This window comes from Ursus arctos, unplaced genomic scaffold (assembly GCF_023065955.2).
Source record: "Ursus arctos isolate Adak ecotype North America unplaced genomic scaffold, UrsArc2.0 scaffold_37, whole genome shotgun sequence".
Classification (NCBI taxonomy): Eukaryota; Metazoa; Chordata; class Mammalia; order Carnivora; family Ursidae; genus Ursus; species Ursus arctos.
Window position 1 is genome coordinate 28,727,654 of NW_026623053.1, and position 22,966 is coordinate 28,750,619.

Genomic DNA, 22,966 nt, shown 5'->3' on the forward strand with positions numbered 1-22,966 from the left:
GCTCTGTTTCCCCTTCCAACACAAACAGGAGAGTCATTCTCTTGCACTTCACTCCTGCACAGCTTGGAGGGTCTGGAAGAGCTGGTAGCTCCAGGGGCAGAGGGGTTGCCGGCAGAATTGGGAGCAGGTGGAGACACCTTCTGGAGACTCCCAGAAATACAGGACTTGTTATGCAGGGGTTGGAGGTTTGTTAGCAAGAACCACTGACATTGTGTTGGACTTAATGGGATGTCCTCTGACTCAGAGGCTTGTAAGAACTGTAGAAATAGGCATTATGGATATACTATTAACCAGGTTCTCAGAATTATAAAGCACTTACTAAAAGAATCTTCATAACCATGTCTCTGTTTTGATGTGTAAGCTCTTTTGCAAAACTCCGTTTCTTGGGTAATATTTTTATAGCAGTAAAACATATGCTGGTGAATAAATCTGAGGTGTGTATCACAATGAATTTTATAAATGAATAACTCACGCGACCTCACCTAGATTGATCTGCAGAACATCATGAACAGCCTAGAAGCCTCTCTTGGGCTACTTGCATTCTCCCTCTCTAGGGTAATCACCATGCCGATTTCCAATATGACAAATTACTCTTGCCTTTTTGAACCTTGAATAAATGGAATTATACAGCACATCTATATTCTGTCTGACTTGCTTTACTCAATATTATGCCTGCAAGGTTCATTTGTGTTCTTGCCAAATCTCATGTTTTCATTGCTGTATAGTATTCCATTATATGAATGTAGCACAGTTGGTGGTATTTTCATAGGGATTGCATTAAATATATAGATTGCTCTAAGTAGTATAGATATTTTAGCAATGTTTGCTCTTCCAACCCATGAGCATGGAACATTTTTTCCATTTCTTTGTGTCCTCTTCAATTTCTTTCATAAGTGTTGTATAGTTTTCAGAGTATAGATTTTCTACCTGTTTGGTTAGGCTTATTCGTAGATATCTTATGGGTTTTGGTGCACTTGTAAATGGGATCGATTTCTTGATTTCTTTTTCTGTTGCTTCCTTATTGGCATATGGAAATACAATAGATTTCTGTACATTGATTTTATATCTCAGGACTTTGTTGAATTCATGTATTAGTTCTAGCAATTTTTTTGTGGAGTCTTTCAGGTTTTCTATATAGAGTATCATGCCATCTGCAAATAGTGAAAGTTTGACTTCTTCCTTGCCAATTTGGATGCCTTTTATTCTTTTTGTAGTCTGGTTGCTGAGGCTAAGACTTCTAGTACTATGTTAAACAGTAATGGTGAGAGTGAACATGCCTGTCTTGTTCCTGACCATAGAGAAAAATCTCTCAATTTTTCCCCATTGAAGATATTAACTGTGGGTCTTTCATATACAGCTTTTATGACATTGAAAGCTCAAACATCTTAAATTGAAAAAGACATTAAGCAACAAAATAAGACATCCCAAACACCAAAGGAAAAAACTGAAGGTAAATGGCAACCTGATAGCACAAATGCCTCCAGAAAGTGATGTTATTATTAATCTCCAGGAGAGAAACTTTCAAGACTTCATGGTTCAGATTCCAAAAGTTTTTGGGTAAAGTGACCCAAGACTGATTCTTGAGTGTAGTGTAATTCTGATTCAGATATCTGGGCATGCCCTTTAAATGACATTATGAGATGAGTAAACAGAAAATGTTGTCTCCTTCCTGCCTTTCAACACACCAAGAGCAAACCATATTCATGGACATAGGACTCTTTCTAGTAACGCAGAAGGCAAAGGAACCGACTGCTGTACAAGGAGGTGTGGTACTTCTATTTCCTTTACATATGCTTTGGCTCAAGGCAAAAAGTCTACAATTAATGAAATAAACGATTCCTCATGTTACGTGCTGGAGGCCATTTACTATGAATAGTGAATCTACAAATGTGACTTTCAAAGCTTAGAGTTATCTGTTAGCAGTGCACATTATCAAGAGGCTTTATAAAATATTTAAAATGCTAACCACAACTTAGACATAAATGATATGTGTTAAGTCCAGAATATTGATAAAAATCAACCAGCATGTCGCTCACTTCAGTTCCAGTTTTATTTTATATTTTTAGAGAGAGAGAGAGAGTGAGCACAGGCAGGGGGAGGGGCAGAGGAAGAGGGCGAGAGAATCCTAGGCAGGCTCCATGCTCAGTGTGTAGCCTAACTTGGGGCTTGAGCTCACGACTGTGAGGTCGTGACCTGAGCCGATATCAAGAGTTGGATGCTTAACCCAGGTGCCCCCAGGTGCCCCCACCTCTCATGTTAAATAGGACTGTGAAATGCTGCTGGACAGTACTGAGGAGCATATACTGAAATTAATGTTCTTTAACGGGTTCCTGCACTACATTAATTCCCTTTAGTTAAATCAGCACACGCAATAGTCAGAAAAAAAAATCTTATCAGTCTGTAAAAGGAGTTAGTGTTTAGAAATGACAATGAAGTACTTGTATCTTCATTTTTCAAAACTTCACAAAGGAGCAAACAATGTACCTCTTTTCAGGTTCACATGGGCAGGTCAGCACTATTATGTCTGGTCTTCCTAAATCAGCCAGCTATCTCCCGTAGTGCTTTCTGCAAATCTGACGGAGTAGCAGCTCTCTCGATTTCTATCACTGCATACAGCTCTGTGTGCCTTCCAAGTCAACCTGTATGTCACTGAGCCGCCTGTTTCTCAAGTTGGGCGTCTGATATCAAAGTTAAGGACTGTCAGTGTACAGTCCCAATGCCTTGAATATTCTACTCTGTGGCACTTGCTGGCACTGGTACATTCTCTGTATTTACATAGTTATGCACTGCCTCTAGATTATTATGGTGGCCATTTAACGATGGGCTCTTTGGTCCTAAATTGTCATCTTCATCCCTACTTAGCCTGTGGGTTTCCCAAACGGGAGGCAAAGATGGTGAATCTCCATAGTTTAATAGTGCAGTTCTCTGTGTTGAGTTGTTGATATCCTGGGTGTCTGAGGTGCTGCTGGGTGTCAGATGAACTCTCCTGACCCCCGAGGCTGTAGCGATAGGTATTTCCACACACCAGTTGGTTAACGGAGGGCACATCTCTTTGCTCATCACTGTCACATCCAGTGTCCCGTTCTGTGCTACTGGCACTTACTCTGGCTTGGTCTCTTCCAAGTTGCTCCAGTTTCTCTTTGTCCATTAACTGCTTTTGAACAAAGTTTGGTCCTAAGACAAATTTGCTCCTTCGGTTCAAGAAGAATCTGAGGGTCTCTGTCTTCGATACAACTTGGTTCTTCTTTAGCTGTGCTTCTTTCAGTGTTAGAGATCCTCACCTCCGGGGGCACCTGGGTGGGTCAGTCATTAAGTGTCTGCCTTCAGCTCAGGTCATGATCTCAGGGTCCTGGGATCAAGGCCCCCATCAGGCTCCCTGCTCAGCGGGGAGTCTGCTTCTCCCTCCCCCTCTGTCGCTCTCCCTGCTCATTCTCTCTTTCACTCTCTCTTGAATAAATAAACAAATGAAATCTTAAAAAGAGAAAAGAAAAGACACCCTTACCTTTGATGGGACACGCACACTTGTGCGGTTTCCTGCTGTCTGAACTCCTGTAGTGTCCAGAGAGGCGTGCACTTGCTCCTCAGATCTTTAAAAAATCTTTCATCAGCTATGTAGGTCTTTATACCATGAGAAAAAAATTCCCAGTTCAGTTTTGAATACCTTAGAGGCAGTGATATCTTGTGTTCATTTCTTGGGAAAGATGTATTAGGTAAAATTGGCTCTGGCCCCAGTTTCTACTGAGTTGGGGCGGCTCTGGTGTTTTTCGAGCTACATCAGTTGTGAGCATCTAGTATTTCTGAGACGTAACGTCAATACTGAAGAGAATTTCCCCCTTCACTGTGTATTCTCTGCAGAGATTGAAATTCAGCCTCCTGGCTTCCCGCTATTTCCAAAATATTTGCTTTTGTAAAAAAAGAACACATCCCAGTAATGGAAGGCACAGACTTTAACAGCCTTCATTCCCTCAAATCACCGCATCGTTACAACTGTCACTGTCCTTTGCTCATTTTTCTGCCGCGCCCATCCCCACTTTTCTGGAAACAGCACTGGGATTGGATGCAGTGGTTTGGGTTCTAAGTCATGATGTCCTGCCATCTATCAGCTAAGAGTCAGACACAGGACCCAAACAAAAATCACACTGTCCTTTTGGAATCCAAATGGGAAAGAGCGGGAGCACTTGAGCAGACTTTCTGGGCCCAGAGAAGGCCAACTGCTCGTCAGTTCCTGCTCCTTGATGCCCACAGCTGCTCTGGTTCCCAGCTTTCTGAGCCACCATTCTAATACCTTCTGTCTGTGCCTTTAGGTCAGCCAGAGTCAAGTCCCATTTTTTGGGAACCAGACTCCTCCATGGTGCCCCTGGCCTGCGGGAGCCTCCGCGGTTGGCCCCGCCCACCTCCTGACGTCACCGGCGCTGCCCTCCCTCTCACCGCAGGTCAGCTGCAGGGCTCGCTCTCCAGCTGCTTGGACGCGCGGAGCTTGTTCCCAGCTCAAGGCCCTCTGCCATCGCCCATGGCTCTGCTGCGCAAACGCCGCCTTCGCAGGCAATTGCAGACACCCCAAAACTTGGTCTCATGAGCCCGTTCAATTTCTGGTATTAGTATTTAAAATTGTCTCGAGTTTCATTTACTTACTTACTTATTATTTGCATTTCCAGATTAGAGTACCAGGTCTAAGAAGGTGGAGACCTTGTCTATTTTGTTCACTGGTATCTCTAGTGTTTAACAGTATTTAGCACTTAATAGACGCTCCTTGAATACGTATCGAGTGAGGGAGTGTGTTGTACGCGGCGCCCTATAGCCACGTGGTTAACGAGGGGCGTGGGCTCCGGATTGAGGCTGGATTCAAACCTTCTCTCTAATACTTGCCTGCTGTGGGACCTTCGGCAAGTCACTCAAGCTCTTTGGGCTTCAATTTTCTCATTTCTAAGATGCAATAATAAACACTTGTAAGTAAGATGAAGATTAAGCCTTTTGTACACGCCTGGACAGCAGTGAGGTTCAATGTATCATTACCAATATTATTAGAATATTTCCAGCTCTAAGAAAATTCGTCAAAGATTGTAAAATGTGCCTCTAACTTCCTATTAGCACTTGTGGGAAAAAGCAAAACCAAATGCAACATTACATGCGCACAACCCTAAAACACCCGATTTACAACCTCGTTCGGATTTCTTTACAAGTACATTCTGTTTCCTTTTTTCGGAATGAATCACACCCGGGGTCGAAACTGCCTCTCGAGTACGTAGGGCCGTTGGCTGTTATGTGTAAGGTCTTGGTAACCCCGCCAACGATCTGGACCTTGTCAGCGTCTTTGCGATGCTGCAGAATCATGTAAACACATCTCAAAGAATATTGCGGGTTGCGGGGTTTTGTTAGTGTGTTTGCGTTTCCCGTTTGGCTACATTGTCTTGTTGCTGCTAATTGAATTATAAGTAACTATAAGTAAAGAGCTTTTCTGGGAAGAAGCTGGAAGCTTTTGACAGATTTGGACATCTGAATAATAGTTTTTTTTTTTAAAGATTTTATTTATTTATTCGACAGAGATAGAGACAGCCAGCGAGAGAGGGAACACAAGCAGGGGGAGTGGGAGAGGAAGAAGCAGGCTCCCAGCGGAAGAGCCTGATGTGGGGCTCGATCCCAGGACTCCGGGATCACGCCCTGAGCCAAAGGCAGACGCTTAACCGCTGTGCCACCCAGGCACCCCTGAATAATAGTTTTTGGTACATCAGTTGGTCCCAACAATTGAAAATCTTATAATCTGTTCTCAAATTTTGGCAATTTTTACTGCTTTCAATCACAGCATACAGCGTATGGTTATTAATTTTGTACATACACCAAATATTTTTCTATGTTGCATTCTAGTGTAATCTTTTAAAAGACCTCTTAACTGATCACTGTGATGTGAATTTAAGTTCACCAGCTGCTTGTATACCTGAAACTAATATAACACTATGTTAGCTATACTGGAATTGAAATTTAAAAATAATAAAAATAAATAAATTTACCACCTACCAGCACAAATAACTTCCCAGAAGTAACAGGCCTATGAACTGATCCACCCCCACATCTTATTAATTTCTCAAATGCACTGGCAGTGCAAACTGTGAATATATGCCATCCACACATTCTCTTCCTCTGCCTCCTCAAGCCCAGCTGCACATTAGAATCATCTGGGCAACTTAAAAAACCCCACGTTCTCAGGCCGAATCCCAAGCCAATTAACTGAGTAGTTTGGTCTCACTATTTCTAAGGCTGTTTGGATGATTTCACGGCAGTGGAGGCTGAAAAGCACCTGCTGTACCAGCCGCTGGTGAGTTTCTTTTGATGCAGGTGAGATGTGTCTTCATTGCAGAGATGTTAAGGTTTGAAAACACACACACACACACACACACACACACACACACACACCCCAAAAAACCTTTGCATCGGAGAAAGAAGAAAATAACGTATTATTTTGTTATTATTAGCCCCACCCCAGGAAGCTTCAGACCACGAAAAATATCATATTGGGTCAGACCCATTTTGTGGAATAATGGATGGTCCTTTGTTGTCCTTAAGAGCACCTTTGATAGTTCCTACTAGGAAGGTGTCCCAGTGATTGTGTTTCCTGTAGTTACTGCCAAAGACCTGACAAGAGGCTTAAGGATGAAGCTTGACACGTGAGACCTCTGAAGAAAAGAAAGCACGTGGGGAATGCATCTGATGCTCGTTGTCAATGAGCCTGCACCTGTAGCCTGTTCTCTCTTGTCCCCTTGGAGCTCCTGATCTGGCATCCCAAATGCTCCAGGACTGGCCTTTGGGGCTTCATCTGATCCAGTGGGATCCTCTCTATCCATTCCCAAGGCATAGAGAACAGATTTCAGATTCTCTTAACATCGATTGAGGAAGAGTCCCTTCCACTTGGATGATAGACAAGCAGCTTACACGCAGTGTGTGTATTGCAGGTGGTAACTGCTCTACGTTTCAATACCTGATCTTGGTTGAAATCTTGAAGACATGGAATTTAATAGTGGCATGGAGTTTTGTCTGACCCTCGCAAGTTTCTAAGATTGATTTCTTTCTGATAGCTATGTGTGATTTTTTTCCTGCAGGTCTATCAGGTCTGAGCAAGCCTATCACTATACCTAGATATTAAAGTTTGCATATTTGCAAAACCTGTTATATTGCCAACCATGAAACCAACCTCACAAGAAGCTGCAATTATCATTTTCAGCCTGCCAACCGATAAGACTGGAGACTTATTTCTTCACATCTGACAGCCACACTGCCCACCAGGCAGTTAGGAAAATATATATTGAGTGGAGTGTTCTTTTCACAGATCCTACGTGGAAATCAGCATTAAAGAAGGAAGCATTAGGACCCTCATTTACCAGAGACAACTTGCTCATTATAAACTCATTAACTACTAGTTTGAAAATATAGTCCAGAAACAGAGTGCAGAGTAGTTCATTTTTAATACCTTAATCTTTCCTTAAAAGTCATTTTTTAAATGATGGCATAACAATAAATCAATACAGCCAATAAATCTATAGTATTAGAAGTAGGGTTATGCAGGATAAAGATGGGCCCAGTTAATTAAAGAAGGAAACAGATGGGCATGACACAGAGGCAGAGATAACAAAGGAGGGAACTAAATGTAAAATATAAGTTGGAGAGGAGTTTTAGAAAATCGATAAGCCTATTGCATAAAGTAATTTATAGTGGTTTAAGCCTCCCTGAGAAAGATCAGATGAATATTTGTAATCTCTTCTGGTTTATTAAAGTTTTAAATATTTTATGTTACCACCTTAGTATCTGCAACATAGAGATGATTACGAATATAGTTTTGCTTTCCAAATAGCCAGTTTTCAAATATTTTTCAACATTTTTGAATAATTTTCATTTCCTCCTTTGTGATTCTCTGTTCAATATCTATTGAAATCTCTGAGTTGTGGTTGATTTAGTAATAGTATGCCATTTTGATTATGTGTCCTACGAATCCAGTTACTGCTTTTGCTCAGAATGTCCTTGCCTACAATCTTCCATTAACAAAAGAATTTCACATTTTGTCAAGTTCCACTAATAGGCATTGTCTCCTGAGAAGATGATTATATGAATCATTATTGACCCTCTGTTGGGATCTTGGTAATAAAAAAGGGAGGGGATGGAATGGAGGCATCATGAACAGACTGCACATGAATGAATAATGCCTAAGACTTCATCGCCCTCATCATGGGCCAGGTTCTGTTCAGAGCACTTTACACATATTATTTGATCTAACCCTCAAATCCATTCTATTGTTACCTCTACTTTAGAGTGTGGAAAATGTGGGTGCTCCAGGGCACACAGCTGGCACAACCTGGAGCCAGGACCAGAATTCAGACAGTCACCGCCAGATGCTGCTCTCAGGCACTATACTTTAGTCCTCTCAGGGTTGTCTGATAAAGCAGAGTATAGAGGTTACTTAATAATTAATACTCACATTTAATGTGCCTTTCATCTCTATTGCACAAAGCACTTTTACATGCATGATCTCGGTTGTGCCCCTTTCTTTGTGCAGAACATATAGAAATGCATGGTTGAACATACTGTCCTTGCTAGAGAATTTTAGCCAGGGTGGAAAACCTCTGGTTTATACCTTCATGAAGTTTCTTTAATCACGGTGGTTTCTTTAGCTTTATGGTTTCCTTTATTATATATGTTACAAACTGTGGCTATACTTCAAAAGATGGTTTGTAAGTTGTTAACAGGTAACTAATATTTAATGTTCAGTCATCCTCATTAGTGGAATTATAATTTATTATGTTCATTATTAGGGAATTTTAGAAAAAAAATATTGGGGGGGAAGGGCAAGACCAACCAACCAAAATATTAACTCTTTTACATTTCATGGTGAACATTTATTTTTCCCTGGTGGGAGAAGGAAGAAAGAGGTGAGTAAGATTCATAACCACTGGAGGGTATAAGAGCGATTTTTAATTGCTTCCTTAATGGGAGCAAGGTTTTCTACTCTCTCCACCATTTTGAACTTCAGCAAAGGGACAAGTTAAAGTCCATGTTAGAGAGGCTCAGAACAAAATGGAGAGGCAATCTTCAGCAGAAGAGGAAGCAAATTAAAGCCCTTTCACCAACCAAAGGCATATGGGAAGATAAGGAAAACGTAGGGTCAGGAGATCTGCTCCTAGGTCCCTGACACCCCTCTCTCTGCCTTGGGCTTTATCTCAGAGGATAGCTTTGGGGAAATAGGAACAGACTTGGGTGTCATTGGAAGGAAGCTGTAAGGAGAGTCCTGGTCACGTGCAACATGGTTCCTCACCCTTTCAAAGTGTATGACTCAGTGATTTTTAGTACAACCACAAGGTTATGCAACCATCACTACTAATTCTGTGATATCTAGTTCTGTACCTGAAGCCTGTCTTAGCACAGTTGTGGCAGAGTGCTGCAGATAATACATCTCCAAACTAGACTGATCTTTCTGTGCATTTAATTAGGTGCCTCCACTGTTCAGTCTTTTTCAATACCTCAAATTCTGGGTGTATCCAAAATGCTGGTTCTTTGGCTAAAGACAAGATGTAGGAAGTCTCAGTTACCTGTGATGTATTATATCAGCCTTAGGTTTCTCTAAACGCCAGTATCAGTGGAAGTAGCTGGCACATATATTTGAATATATATGCAGGCGTCTTTGGCATGTTCATATAAATTATAAGGTAGTGTGATCTGAGAACTTCTTTAATTACCATCGTTCCTTTGATTCGTGATCAAAAATCCTGATTCAACAGAAAGTCCTCCTTTTTTATCAGTGAGTTGGAGAGATAAGCAAAAGATGAATGCACACATTAGAGTTAGAAGAAAAGGATCTATCTCACTTCCAGAAAATAGGATGATATCTTGCAAATCACTTTATCATTCCTATGAGGCAATGCCAGGAATCAGAAGTTCCGTTAACCTCAGTGCCATGGGAAGAGTAGAAAGCAGCTAATGTATTCCCTTAGGTGGAGAACAGAAGGAAGAAAACCACCAGAGTGAGTGGACCCATGGAGGAAGAAGAAGGAAGTATCAGGGTAGCAGGTGAGGAAACAGGAATGTGGGGAAGCCTGGTGGACACAGAGCCTGGGCAGCTGCCAGCTCCAGAGTGTGCTGCTCTGAGGTCATAACCTGGATCAGGTGCTTGCAGGGGATGTTTTCCTTAAAACACACACACACACACAGAGAAAACCCCCAGTTAAAAGGGTAATGACAAGGGTGACTGGGTAGCTCAGTCAGCTGAGCATTGGACTCTCAGTTTTGGCTCAGGTCATGATCTTGGGGTTGTGAGATTGAGCCCCAAGTTGGGCTCCACGCTCAGCAGGGAGTCTGCTTGAGGACCCTCTCTCCCTCCCTCCCTGCCCCTCTCCCCACTTGCGCATGTGCTCTCTCTCTCTAAAATAAATAAACAAATCTTAAAAAAAAAAAAAGGGTAATGGGCTCTCTCCCTAGGAGTCCAAGATGGTGGAGGAATAGGAGACCTTAGTTTTGTCTGGTCCCAGGAATTCAGTTAGATAGCTATTAAATCATTCTGAACACCTGCGAACTCAGCCAGAGATCTAAGAAAAGAATAGCTGCAACTCTACAAATAGAAAAACTACGACTTTCTGCAAGGTAGGAGGTGCGGAGAAGTGAATCTGGGACAATATGGGAAGCTAAACTGAGGAGGGAAGGAGCCTCCATCAGCCCGCTACCAGAAAGTGATAGAACAGTGGAGTGCAAAATTGGAACTTTTAGAAGTCTGCTCCAGTGGGGGATGTCCCCACCTGAAAGACGTTCAGGTGGTGAAGTGGGGCAGAACCCTAGCTGGGACAGTGTGGTCTCAGGATCCTTGAGGTCACAGGAAGACGGGGGTGCCTGAGTGTGGCAGAGCTCCCAGGCACTGGAGTGCGGAAACCGGATACAAACAGTGAGTGCAGGAGTGGGCTCTCAACTCCAGGTTGCTATAAACCATGAACCACAGCTCAGTTGGGTGACTGCTGTCAGAGCAGGGGCCCAGCAAGGGCAGAACTGCAGCGAGACTCCCCTCCACACCCCGGGAGGAGTGGCCCCAGTGCACGCCAAAGGAGTTTGCAGGGTTTGAAGACTTGAAAGGTGGCTGCACGCCTGAAATAGAAACTCTTGGTCACAGGCCAGGTGAGCACAGAGTGTGGATGGAGACCAGGAAGACAGGAGTGTTTCCTTTTCTCTGAGGTCACACTGAGGAGTGGGGCTCTCAGCTTTCGGCTCCGGGGCTGGAGACTGGGAGGCCTCCATTTTCATTCTCATCCTCTAAAGCTGCATGGGAAGGCTTCAGGGAACAAAACCTACATAGAGCAAACCAGAGCAGATAACTTACCCTGGCCTCCTGGCAAGGGGGGTGCAATTCCCACAGGGGCAAAGACACTTGAGAATCAGTGCAACTGGCTCCTCACCCAGAAGATCAGCAAGAACATCCAAGACCAAGTTTACCCATTATAGAGAACTGTAAAACCCCAGCACTCGGGGAAAACAGTATGTAGAATTCATGGTTTTCCCCCAGGATTCTTTAGTCTTCCGATTTTAATTTTTTTCTCTTTCCTTTTTCAACCAATTTTATCAACTTTTTTTTAAAAGTCTTTTTTAATTTTCATTTTTACAGTTACATTCTATCCTTTCATTGTATTTAATTTTATTTTTGTACATATATCAGTCTTTCTTTACAATTTTGGGATCTAGTTTTCTAACAGACCAAAATACACACAGGATCCAGTATATTGCTCTGTTCCATTCACCTGTCTGATTATATTCTCTCTCTCTCTATTTTTTAATTTTTGGGTTTTTTGTTTGTTTGTTTTGTTTTGTTTTTTGGTTTCATATCTCTTCTAATTTGTTAGTGTATATCTCTCTGGAGTTGTTGTTGCCATTTTAGTATTTTGTCTTCTCATTCATCTATCCTGCTTTGGAAAGAATGACAAAACTGAAAAACTCACCTCAAAAAAGAGAACAAGAGGCAGTACTGACTGCCAGGGACCTAATCAGTATGGATATAAATGAGATGTTGTTCAGAAAAACAATTATAAAGATATTAGCTGGGCTTGAGAAAAGCATAGAAGACACTAAAGAACCCCTTTCTGGAGAAATAAGAGAACTAAAATCTAATCAAGTCAAAATCAGAAAGGCTATTAATGAGATGCAATAAAAAACGGAGGCTCTAACTGCTAGGATAAATGAGGCAGAAGAGAGAATTAGTGATATAGAAGACAAACTGATGGAGAAGAAAGAAGCTGAGAAAAAGAGAGTAAAGAACTACTGGATCATGAGAGGAGAATTAGAGAAATAAGTGGTACCATAAAGCAAAACAATATTAGAATAATTGGGATCCCAGAAGAAGAGGAAAGGGGGGCAGAAGGTATATCAGAGCAAATTATAGTGGAGAACTTCCCTAATCTGGGGAAGGAAACAGGCAATCAAATCCAGGAGGCACAGAGAACACCCCTCAAAATCAATAAAAATAGGTCAACACCTCAACATATAATAGTGAAACTTGCAAATCTCAGAGACAAAGAGAAAATCCTGAAAGCAGCTCAGGACAAGAGGTCTGTAACCTACAAAGGCAGAAATATTAGACAGGCAGCATACCTATCCACAGAGACCTGGCAGGCCAGAAAGGACTGGCATGATATACTCAGGGTGCTAAATGAGAAAAATATGCAGCCAAGAATACTCTATCCAACAAGGATGACATTCAAAACAGAAGGAGAGATAAAAAGCTTCCTGGACAAACAGAAACTAAAAGAATTTGTAATCACTAAACCAGCCCTGAAAGAAATATTAAAGGGGATCCTTTAAGTGAAGAGAGAACCCAAAAGTGACATAGACCAGAAAGGAACAGAGACAATATACAGAAACAGTGACTTTACAGGTAATATAATGGCACTAAATTGATATCTTTCAATAGTTACTCTGAATGTAAATGGGCAAAATGCCCCAATCAAAAGACACAGGGTATCAGATTGGATAAAAAAGAAAGACCCATTGATATGCTGTCAGGAAGAGACTCATTTTAGACCCACAGACACCTCCAGATTGAAAGTGAAGGGGTGGAAAACCATTTATCATGCTAATGGACATCAAAAGAAAGCTGGAGTGGCAATCCTTCCATCAGACAAATTAGATTTTAAACCAGAGACTGCAATAAAAGATGAGGAAGGACACTATATCATAATTAAAGGGTCTGTCCAACAAGAAGATCTAACAATTGTAAATATTTATGCCCTAACTTGAGAGCTGCCAATTATGTAAACCAATTAATAACAAAATTAAAGAAACACATTGATAATAATAGAATAATAGTAGGGGACTTTAACACCCCACTCACTACAATGGACAGATCATCTAAGCATAAGATCATTAAGGAAATAAGGGCTTTGAATGAAACACTGGACCAGAAGGACTTCACAGATATATTCAGAGCATTCTATCATAAAGCGACAGAAAACACATTTTTTTTGAGTGTACATGGAACATTCTCCAGAATAGATCACACCCTGGGTCACAAATCAGGTCTCAACCAGTACAAAAGACTGGATCATTCCCTGAATATTTTCAGACCACAATGCTTTGAAACTGAAACTCAATCACAGGAGGAAATTTGGAAAGAACTCAAATACATGGAGGCTAAATAGCATCCTATTAAAGGATGAATGGGTCAACCAGGAAATTAAAGAAGAATTTTAAAAAATCATGGAAACAAACGAAAATGAAAACACAACTATTCAAAACCTTTGGGATGCAGCAAAGGCAGTCCTAAGAGGGAAATATATAGCAATACAAGCCTTTCTCAAAAAAAAAAGAAAGGTCTCAAATATACAACCTAACCTAACACATAAAGGAGCTGGAGAAAGAATAGCAAATAAAGCAAATAAACCCAGGAGGAGAAGAGAATGAATAAAAATTAGAGCAGAAATCATTGAAATAGAAACTAAAAGAACAGTAGAACAGATCAGAGAAACTAAGAGCTGGTTCTTTGAAAGAATTAATAAGATTGATAAACCGCTGGCCAGACTTATCAAAAAGAAAAGAGAAAGGACCCAAATACATAAAATCATGAATGAAAGAGGAGAGATCATGACCAACGCCAAAGAAATACAAACAATTATAAGAACATATTATGAGCAACTATATGCCAACAATCAGACAATCTGGAAGAAATGGATGCATTCCTAGAAACATATAAACTACCAAAACTGAACCAGGAAGAAATAAAAAACCTGAACAGACCCATAACCAGAAAGGAAATTGAAGCAGTAATCAAAAATCTCCCAACCAGAGTCCAGGGCCGGATGGCTTCTCAGGGGAATTCTACCAAACATTTAAAGAAGTACTAATACCTATTTTTCTGAAGCTGTTTCAAAAAATAGAAATGGAAGGGAAACTTCCAAATTCTTTCTAGGAGGCCAGCATTACCTTGATCCCCAAACCAGACAAAGACCCCACCAAAAAGGAGAATTATAGACCAATATCCCTGATGAACATGGATGCCAAAATTCTCATGAAGATACTAGCAAATAGGATCCAACAGTACATTAAAAGGGTTATTCACCATGACCAAGTGGGATTTATTCCTGGGCTGCAAGTGTGGTTCAATATCCGCATATCAATCAGTGTGATAAACTATATTAATAAAAGAAAGGACAAGAACCATATGATCCTTTCAATAGATGCAGAAAAATCATTTGACAAAGTACAGCATCCTTTCTTGATTAAAACTCTTTACAGCATAGGGATAGAGGGAACATACCTCAATATCATAAAAGCCATATATGAAAAGCCTACAGTGAATATCATTCTCACTGGGGAAAAACTGAGAGCTTTCCCCCTAAGGTCAAGAACACGGTAGGGATGTCCATTACCACTACTGCTGTTCAACATAGTACTAGAAGTCCTAGACTCAGCAGTCAGACAATGATAAGAAATAAAAGGTATCCGAATGGGCAAGGAAGAAGTGAAACTTTCACTCTTTTTAGATGACATGATACTCCATGTGGAAAACCCAAAAGACTCCACCCCAAAATTGCTAGAACTCATACAGGAATTCAGCAAAGTGGCAGGATGTAAAAGCAATGCACAGAAATCAGTTGCGTTTCTATACACTAACAATGAGACAGAAGAAAGAGAAATTAAGGAGTCGATCCCATTTACAATTGCGCCAAAACCCATAACATACCTAGGAATAGACCTAACCAAAGAGGCAAATGATCTGTTCTCAGAAAATTATAGGACACTCATGAAAGAAATTGAGGAAGATACAAAGAAATGGAAAAATGTTCCATGCCTCACGGATTGGAAGAACAAATATTGTTAAAATGCCTATGCTACCCAGAGCAACCTAAGCAGCATCCCTATCAAGATACCATCAACTTTTTTCACAGAGCTGGAACAAAGAATCCTAAAATTTGTATGGAACCAGAAAAGACCCTGAATGGTCAAAAGAATGTTGAAAAAGAAAACCAAAGCTGGTGGCATCACAAACATGGACTTCAAGCTCTATTACAAAGCTGTAATCATCAAGACTGTATGGTACTGACACAAAAACAGATACATAGGGGCGCCTGGGTGGCTCAGTTGTTAAGCATCTGCCTTTGGTTCAGGGCGTGATCCCAGCGTTCTGGGATCGAGCCCCACATCAGGCTCCTCCGCTGGGAGCCTGCTTCTTCCTCTCCCACTCCCCCTGCTTGTGTTCCCTCTCTCGCTGGCTGTCTCTCTCTCTGTCAAATAAATAAATAAAATCTCAAAAAAAAAAAACCAAAACCCAAAACAGATACGTAGATCAATGGAACAGAATAGAGAACCCAGAAATGGACCCTCAACAAAGCAAGAAAGAATATCCAATATCAAAAAAACCAGTCTCTTCAACAAATGGTGTTGGGAAAATTGGACAGTCACATACAGAAGAATGAAGCTGGACCGTTTTCTTTTACCATACACAAAAATAGATTCAAAATGGATGAAAGACCTAAATGTGAGATAGGAATCCATCAAAATCCTAGAGGAGAGCACAGGCAGCAACCTCTCTGACCTTGGCTGCAACAACTTCTTGCTGGACACGTCTCCAAAGGCAAGGGAAGCAAAGGCAAAACTGAACTATTGGGGCTTCATCAAGATAAAAAGCTTCTGCACAGCAAAGGAAACACTTGACAAAACCAAAAGATAACTGACAGAATGGGAGAAGATATTTGCAAATGTCTTACCATATAAAGGGCTAGTATCCAAAATCTATAAAGAACTTATCAAACTCAGCACCCAAAGAACAAATAATCCAATCAAGAAATGGGCAGAAGACATGAACAGACATTTCTCCAAAGAAGACTTACAAATGGCCAACAGACACATGAAAAATACTCAACATCATTCAGCATCAAAGAAATACAAGTTAAAACCACAAGGAGATGTCACCTCATCAGTCAGAATGGCTAAAATTAGCAAGTCAGGAAACGACAGAGGTCGGTGAGGATGTGGAGAAAGGGAAACCCTCTCACACTGCTGGTGGGAATGCAAGCTGGTGCAGCCTCTCTGGAAAACAGTATGGAGCTTCCTCCAAAAGTTGAAAATAGAGCTACCCTATGACCCAGCAGTTACACTACTAGGTATTTATCCAAACTATACAAATATAGTGATTCAAAGGGGCAACTGCACCCCAATGTTTATAGCAGCAATGTCCACAATAGCCAAACTATGGGAGAGACTCCATTGACAGATGAATGGATAAAGAAGATGTGGTAAATATATACAATGGAATATTACTCAGCCATCAAAAAATGGAATCTTGCCATTTGCAATGATGTGGACAGAACTAGAGGGTATTATGCTAAGTGAAATAAGTCAATCAGAGAGAGACATTTATCATATGATCTCACTCATATGAGGAATTTAAGAAACAAAGCAAAGGATCATACAGGAAAAAATCAGAGAGGGAGACAAACCATAAGAGACTCTTAATCATAGGAAATAAACTGAGGGTTGCTGGGGGTGGGGGGTGGGGGGATGGGATAATGGGGTGATGGGCATTAAGAAGGACATGTGATGTAATGAGCACTGGGTGTTATATAAGACTGATGAATCATTGACCTCTATCTCTTAAACCAATAATACATTACATGGTAATTAATTGAATTTAAAAAAATAAGATAAAAATCTACAGTCATAAATAAATAAATGTCAGCAGAAAAAAATTTGAAAGGGGTAGTGATAATATAAAGGTGATCAGTACTGTTGTGATTATTTACTTATTTATTTTTTAGAGATTTTATTTATTTATGAGAGAGAGAGAGAGAGAGAGAGTACACAAGGGGAGGGGCAGAGGGAAAAGCAGACTCCCTGCTGAGCAGGGAGCAGGGTCCTAGGACCCTGGGATCATGACCTGAGCCAAAGAAAGACAGATGCTCGACTGACTGAGCCACCCAGGCGTCCCCGGTGTGATTATTTAAAAACCATTATATTGTTCAGCCATTCAAAGAAATGTTGAAGGAACCAGGTTTGAAAAGGCAGTGACACTATACTTTGCAGTACAAGATTATGGCCTTTCTCAGGAGCAGGTTTGTGAAAGTAAGTTCCTGAGATTTGGAGACAGACCTAAACAGCATCCAAACTATAGATGCTTCACACTAAGTTAAGCTTCAGGAGGTAGGTACCACCAGGAGACCGTGTCAATGCTCCCAAGGAAATCAGGTGAGGACCCAGTACTTTCAAGAACTCTGGGGGACTTTCCAATCACACTTGGCGGAAGACAGATTGCTCTGACAAAGGTGAATTGTCATCCTCAATAGGAAAATCTAAGAAATTCTAAAGAAACATATGATATTCTCTCATAAAAATCTTTTATTGGCACACCAGAAATATCCATTTTTCTAGTACAGCAGCTGTATGCATCTGCAATGGCAATTCTGTGTAAACTATGTGTTACAAGTCACTAGAAATTTACTTAGCAGGATGAATTTAATAAAGAACAAGAGTAACTATGAGTCTACAGCGGCCCAGCCATCGAGTCTCATCGGAGAGTGAGTCAAATATCAAACTAGTGTTGCCCTGCAACAGAGTTTTTCTGTAGCCAAGAAACCAAGGTGGACATAAACAGGATAGCACCCATTCAATAAATTAGGAGCACGTGACTAGAGAAACACTGACTGATAGAGTGAGCTACATAGAGCACACAGGGATCATTAGCTATTTACAGAGATTACTTTTTGCCACAACTAGTTTGTGAGCTTTCCCACCCTACCACTTCTCTTTTATCTGGTACTCTTGTTTCCTCATGCGGAATTTCTTGGCTCACTGGCAAATATTGAGACAACTAATCAGACCTCTTTCCGTGTTCTACATTTTCTAAAACTTCATGTCAAACTAAAGAATCTGAAGGGTAACTGTGTAAGTCTATCTCTATAGAGAAGTAATAAGAATTATCCTCTGCTATCAGTCATAGCAATGGCATACAATTTCATTTTCTTCCAAACATTTGAGCTACTCCAGAAAGCTAGGTTGTGAATGGCAGCAGAGTGATGGATCTGTTGTCTGTAACAGGCACAGATATACATGGAGACAAGTGAGTTGATCCTGAGAATGGGGATGCCGTGGACTGCAAATGAAGATCCCCCATTACTGAAAATGGGTTCTCTCTCTGGTCGCTTTTTTTTTTTTTTCACATTCATTTTTAAGGCTTAGTGTCGTTGCAGCATTAACAAATAAGAATGCTGACATCATTTCTGCCAAAGAAGGCTCTGTGATGAATGACAGCAGGTACCATAATTAAAATAGCGTAGCTGAAAAGGCATTGAGTTGGTATGTTTCTGGTGCCGTGGCCAGAATGGGTAGATTTTTAGCATCATTCTTGGGGAACTGAGAGATCTTGCCAATGAGCCTCTTTGCCCCTTATTTATTTCCTTTCTAGTATGTATAATAACTTGTAATTGTCTTATTTTTGGTTTGCTCTCCTAGGAGAATGTAAGCTCCAATAGGGGAGTAACCACACCTGTGTGTTCACCACTGTGTCTCCAGTGTCTAGAACAGTGCCTGGTCCATAGTAGGTTCTCAGTTAAAAACTTGTATTAAATAAATGAACCAGATCGTAAATCCCCTGATCTGCCTCTGTCTAGAGACTCTCTAGTTTGATTCAATGACCAGGGTTTCTGGCCTGTCCCAATGACCCAGCTATCCTAATGATCCTGCCGGCTGTGACCCTTTGTGTAGCCATATGGCTAATATTTTTGTGCTTCAATGGATAGTAAAACTTCCCAATGCTGCATTCACTCTGCCCACCTCTCAAAGATTAGCTATGCAGGGCTAGCACTGCACGAGACGTAACGGCAAGAACCTTCTAGGAGGTAAACTGCAAGCTCCAAATTCAACCAATTCTTCCCCACCTCTCTCTACGACGACCTCTTTGTCAGAAAGCTTAAGAAAAAGGTTATCAGGAGAATATTCTCTTGGCAGTAACAGTTCAGTAAGTCACCAATAACATGATCAGAAAAGAAACAAAATATAACTCACCTACATAAAAAAATTGTGTAAAATAAAAGCAAAAGCTGGGAGTGGAAACTAAGTGACATGGTGGGCGGTCTAGGTCCTTTGTTGGTTAGAGTTGCTGGGCGCAGAAGTGGATGCAGGCATTAGAGCAGGAGAGGTTGGAAAGGAAAGGGCGGAGCAGAGCTGTGGGGTGTGAAGACGCAGGGACCAGCTTTTCTCTCCTCCTCCCCCTCTGCTTCCAGCTCTCCGGCATCCCACCATGTGCTGGCTGAGCTCCTGCTGCTGCTCTCTCAGGCGGAGGTAAGGACGGAGGTAAGGCCGGGCAGCTGGCGCCTCCACAGCCCATCCTTAGGCTATCGATGCTCTGCTGGAGTAGAGGTCAGGGACTGGGAGCCCGGTGTGAAGCGTGACCTGGGGGATGAGACTGTGAGTCCTGGAGGCACGGCAGGAACCCTCCCTGCGTCTGCCCCTCCCCGGGGCACAGTGGCTCTCTTCCTAATTCAACAGGGGACCTGCTCCCTTTCTTCAACATCTATTCTAGTGGACGTTAAAGAGAATTCTAGTAGGATTCTGCCTGTGCTAAGAGCCTGGCCACCGTGGGGGGTTCCCAAATCTTGGAGACACTTGATAATATGTTTCTTATCCACCTGCCTCTTTTAAGGATCCTGGGAAGGCTGTGTTCCTTCTGACTGACAACGCGACATCCATGGATAGAGAACTGGTGAGCGGAGAACCCTTCTCTTCTCACGCGTCCACTACTTACTCCGATTAGGATGAGCCTTTCGTTTGGGGAATGAATAGATGATTGCCAGGTACAAGAAACCTGGGCAGGGGTGCTGTTTCGGTTCCTGCGCAGCCTCGCACCTCGGTGGACAGCTGCATGGTTGAGGCCGGAGGTGTCTCATGCCCTCCTTCCCCTTCTCGTCCCTGTGTCCCCAGCCCCAGAGTCTTTCTCTAAGGGTACTCAGAACATCCTGGAAAACACTGAATAGCACCGAGTACAATATTCTTGGGAAGGGGAAGCAACTGAAAATGTGGAAAACTTTGAAGGAGGTTTTTCTAAGACTCACGTCTAGGGCAATTTATGGTTTCCTTTCTTCCAATGTAGAGGCTGAACTCTGAGAGATTAGATTTCAGCCTCCCAGAAAACCCCATCTAGTCGCAGGAAGAGAGAAGGGCAGAGGTCACTGGGTTGCAATCACTTTTACTGCACATACTGATAAACAACAATGGTTTTCTTTTTTTTCTTTCTTTCTTTTTTTTTTTTAATAGCTCCCAAGACTATGGTTCCGAACACAACGAAAATCACCTGCAGTGTTTTGATCCCACGGCCTATCCATCTTACAGCGGCAGCTGCCTGCCGAATGGTACACAGCTGAACATGAGAGCTCCCGCTGAGAATGGCAGGGAAAGCCCAGCCTAGCAGTGCCAGCAAGGCACCCCCCCCCCCCCCGGCTCTGATCTTCACCCCAGCCGTGGCCCCTCGACCCTGCCTTGCTCCCGTGAGGCTCCTCGTGCCTTAGACACCTTGTGCTGGTTGTTCCCTCTGCCTGGAAAGCTCCACACAGCTCACTCCCTCCAGGGCCCAGCTCACTTGGCACGGTAACGAGGCCCACCCACACCCAGCGCCCTGGCTGAGACCGCAGCTGCCCTCCCCACCCCAGCACCCTCAGCCCCCCTCGCCCTGCCCTTGACTCCGTCTCCCTTGCACTTACTGCCTTCTAACACGGATATCATTCACACAGTCACTGTGCTTATGATTTATTCTATTTCCCATAACTTGAATGGGAGCTCTATGAGGGCACGGTTTTTATGTTTTGTTTCACTGATAAACAGCAATACTTACAATAATTATAATAATAGTGCCTGACATAGTAAAGGCACTCGGTAGTTATTTGTTGAATGAATGCATGAGAAGAACCTGTTTGCCATTTGCCGTGAATCGTAAGTAAGTAGCCCGTAGGCGGGGACTGTTTTCCGTCCCCACGGCCCCTAACAGAACGGAGGAAGAGTGCAGAGAAGATGCTCGGGATTTCTGATAATGCTGCTAAAACTCCAGTCTCACACCTTCACCTCTCGGGCGCTCATGGAGCTTTGCATAAGTCATTCCATCTGTTTTCAAGCCAGCTGGTTCACGTGTTTCATTCCTACCAGGAATGAAACTAGGCCTCAGGGCCGGTCAATAGCAAACCATGAACTGAGTTCCAATCTCCCACTTGCTGAGAATGAGACTGTGTCCAAGCTTAAGGAAGGGGCTGGTGCTGATCTGGAATCGTCTCAGTTGTCAGCGTTGCTCCCTCTCCCCTGTCCTTTCCTCCGGGGCTCGGTCTGGGCCTTACACGGTTGGCTTCCCTCTCTCAGGGACTAACGTACCACCCGCGGGCCGCCTTTGAAGCCGAGCGGGCAGAAGCTGCTCTGACGCGTGGGGGCACGGCGCTTACCTGCACGTTCCTGTTCAGGCTGACCGCCGGGAAGAACAGACCTTCCACGTTCTCGAAGGCTATGGGACCCTGCTGTTCGTCGTTGATAAAAAATGTCAAAGTTTTCCTGTTCAGGTCGAGGAGGACCCCGATTGTGGCCCCCTTGGCGATCCCTCCCTCCGTTCTGGGGGAAAAGAAAGCAACCGGGTTTCACTTGTCATCATTCTAGAAGCTCCCCTCTTTGTACTAAATGTACAAACGCTTTTGTACTAACCAGTGTTTAAAAGTATCGTTCTCCACACCCCAGCTTCCGTAGTCAGCCCTCCTCCCATATCATCTTAGTACCACAGATACACTGGGTATCTGTTTACGTGTTGTGTGTACACCTGTGCTTTGTAAATAAAAAGAGTAAAGATTCTTTGCTTATCCCCCCACACCAACTTCCAGTCGGTCCCTTGGGGGACATACCGCTCCCTGTTGAGAATACAGGTTCAACTCTGCTGCTCTGCTGTCCCTGAGAGTGAACTCCTTCCCGGAGGGTCTCTACCTCTGAGCCACAGCAGAAGACAAATCTTTCAAGCCCAAGAACAAGAAGTCAGCTTTGGGCTATCAGAGCTCTGTCTGCAGCCGTGTCGTGCACTTGGCACAAGTGGTGTGAATTAAACATCGACTCCAAAATGACTTAATTTGAAAGTCAAAATAAAGAAGCACTTAGGCTGAATCGAAAGCATATGCACGAAAAATTGAATGTGGGGCCTTATGCTACCGATTTAATAGAAAAAACTCATTCCAGAAAGATGTTAATTTTGGGCATGTTGAGTTTAAATTGAGAAGGCTCTCTAAAAAATGACAACATCGGAGAGGATTCTCCCCTGCTAAGTGAAACAATTATATTGTAGAAGATGGAGGAGTGATTTTAAGGAACCTGTGTTGAAATGTCATTTTAAAGCAAATTATGTCTCATGCTTCAATTGATGGTTTCACAAAAGCCATTAATGTGGATGCTCAGATCTGCTGTACCCCCACTCTTTGAGGTCTAGCAATAATGAACTTCATCCTCATCT

At 42.4% G+C, this 22,966-nt stretch overlaps 1 protein-coding gene and 1 pseudogene across 6 annotated transcripts in view; both read right to left on the reverse strand.

Moving 5' to 3' along the window:
- Positions 1–2,496: 2,496 nt before the first annotated feature.
- Positions 2,497–5,331, reverse strand: LOC113266078 (fibroblast growth factor receptor substrate 2-like; annotated as a pseudogene).
- A 12,492-nt stretch (positions 5,332–17,823) lies between these two features.
- TRIM9 (tripartite motif containing 9) overlaps positions 17,824–22,966 on the reverse strand; it is a 119,477-nt gene continuing 114,334 nt past the window's right edge. For 4 of the 6 annotated variants that reach the window (XM_057306410.1, XM_057306411.1, XM_057306413.1 and 1 more), the window contains 2 exons: positions 21,924–22,086; positions 17,824–19,893 (listed from right to left, as the gene is read on the reverse strand). In XM_057306410.1, coding sequence (XP_057162393.1) covers positions 19,831–19,893; positions 21,924–22,086 — 226 coding nt within the window. In that variant the 3' untranslated portion in view covers positions 17,824–19,830. Of the gene's footprint in view, positions 22,087–22,966 lie in introns of all 6 variants that reach the window. The other 2 variants (XM_057306409.1, XM_057306408.1) reach the window with 1 other exon arrangement.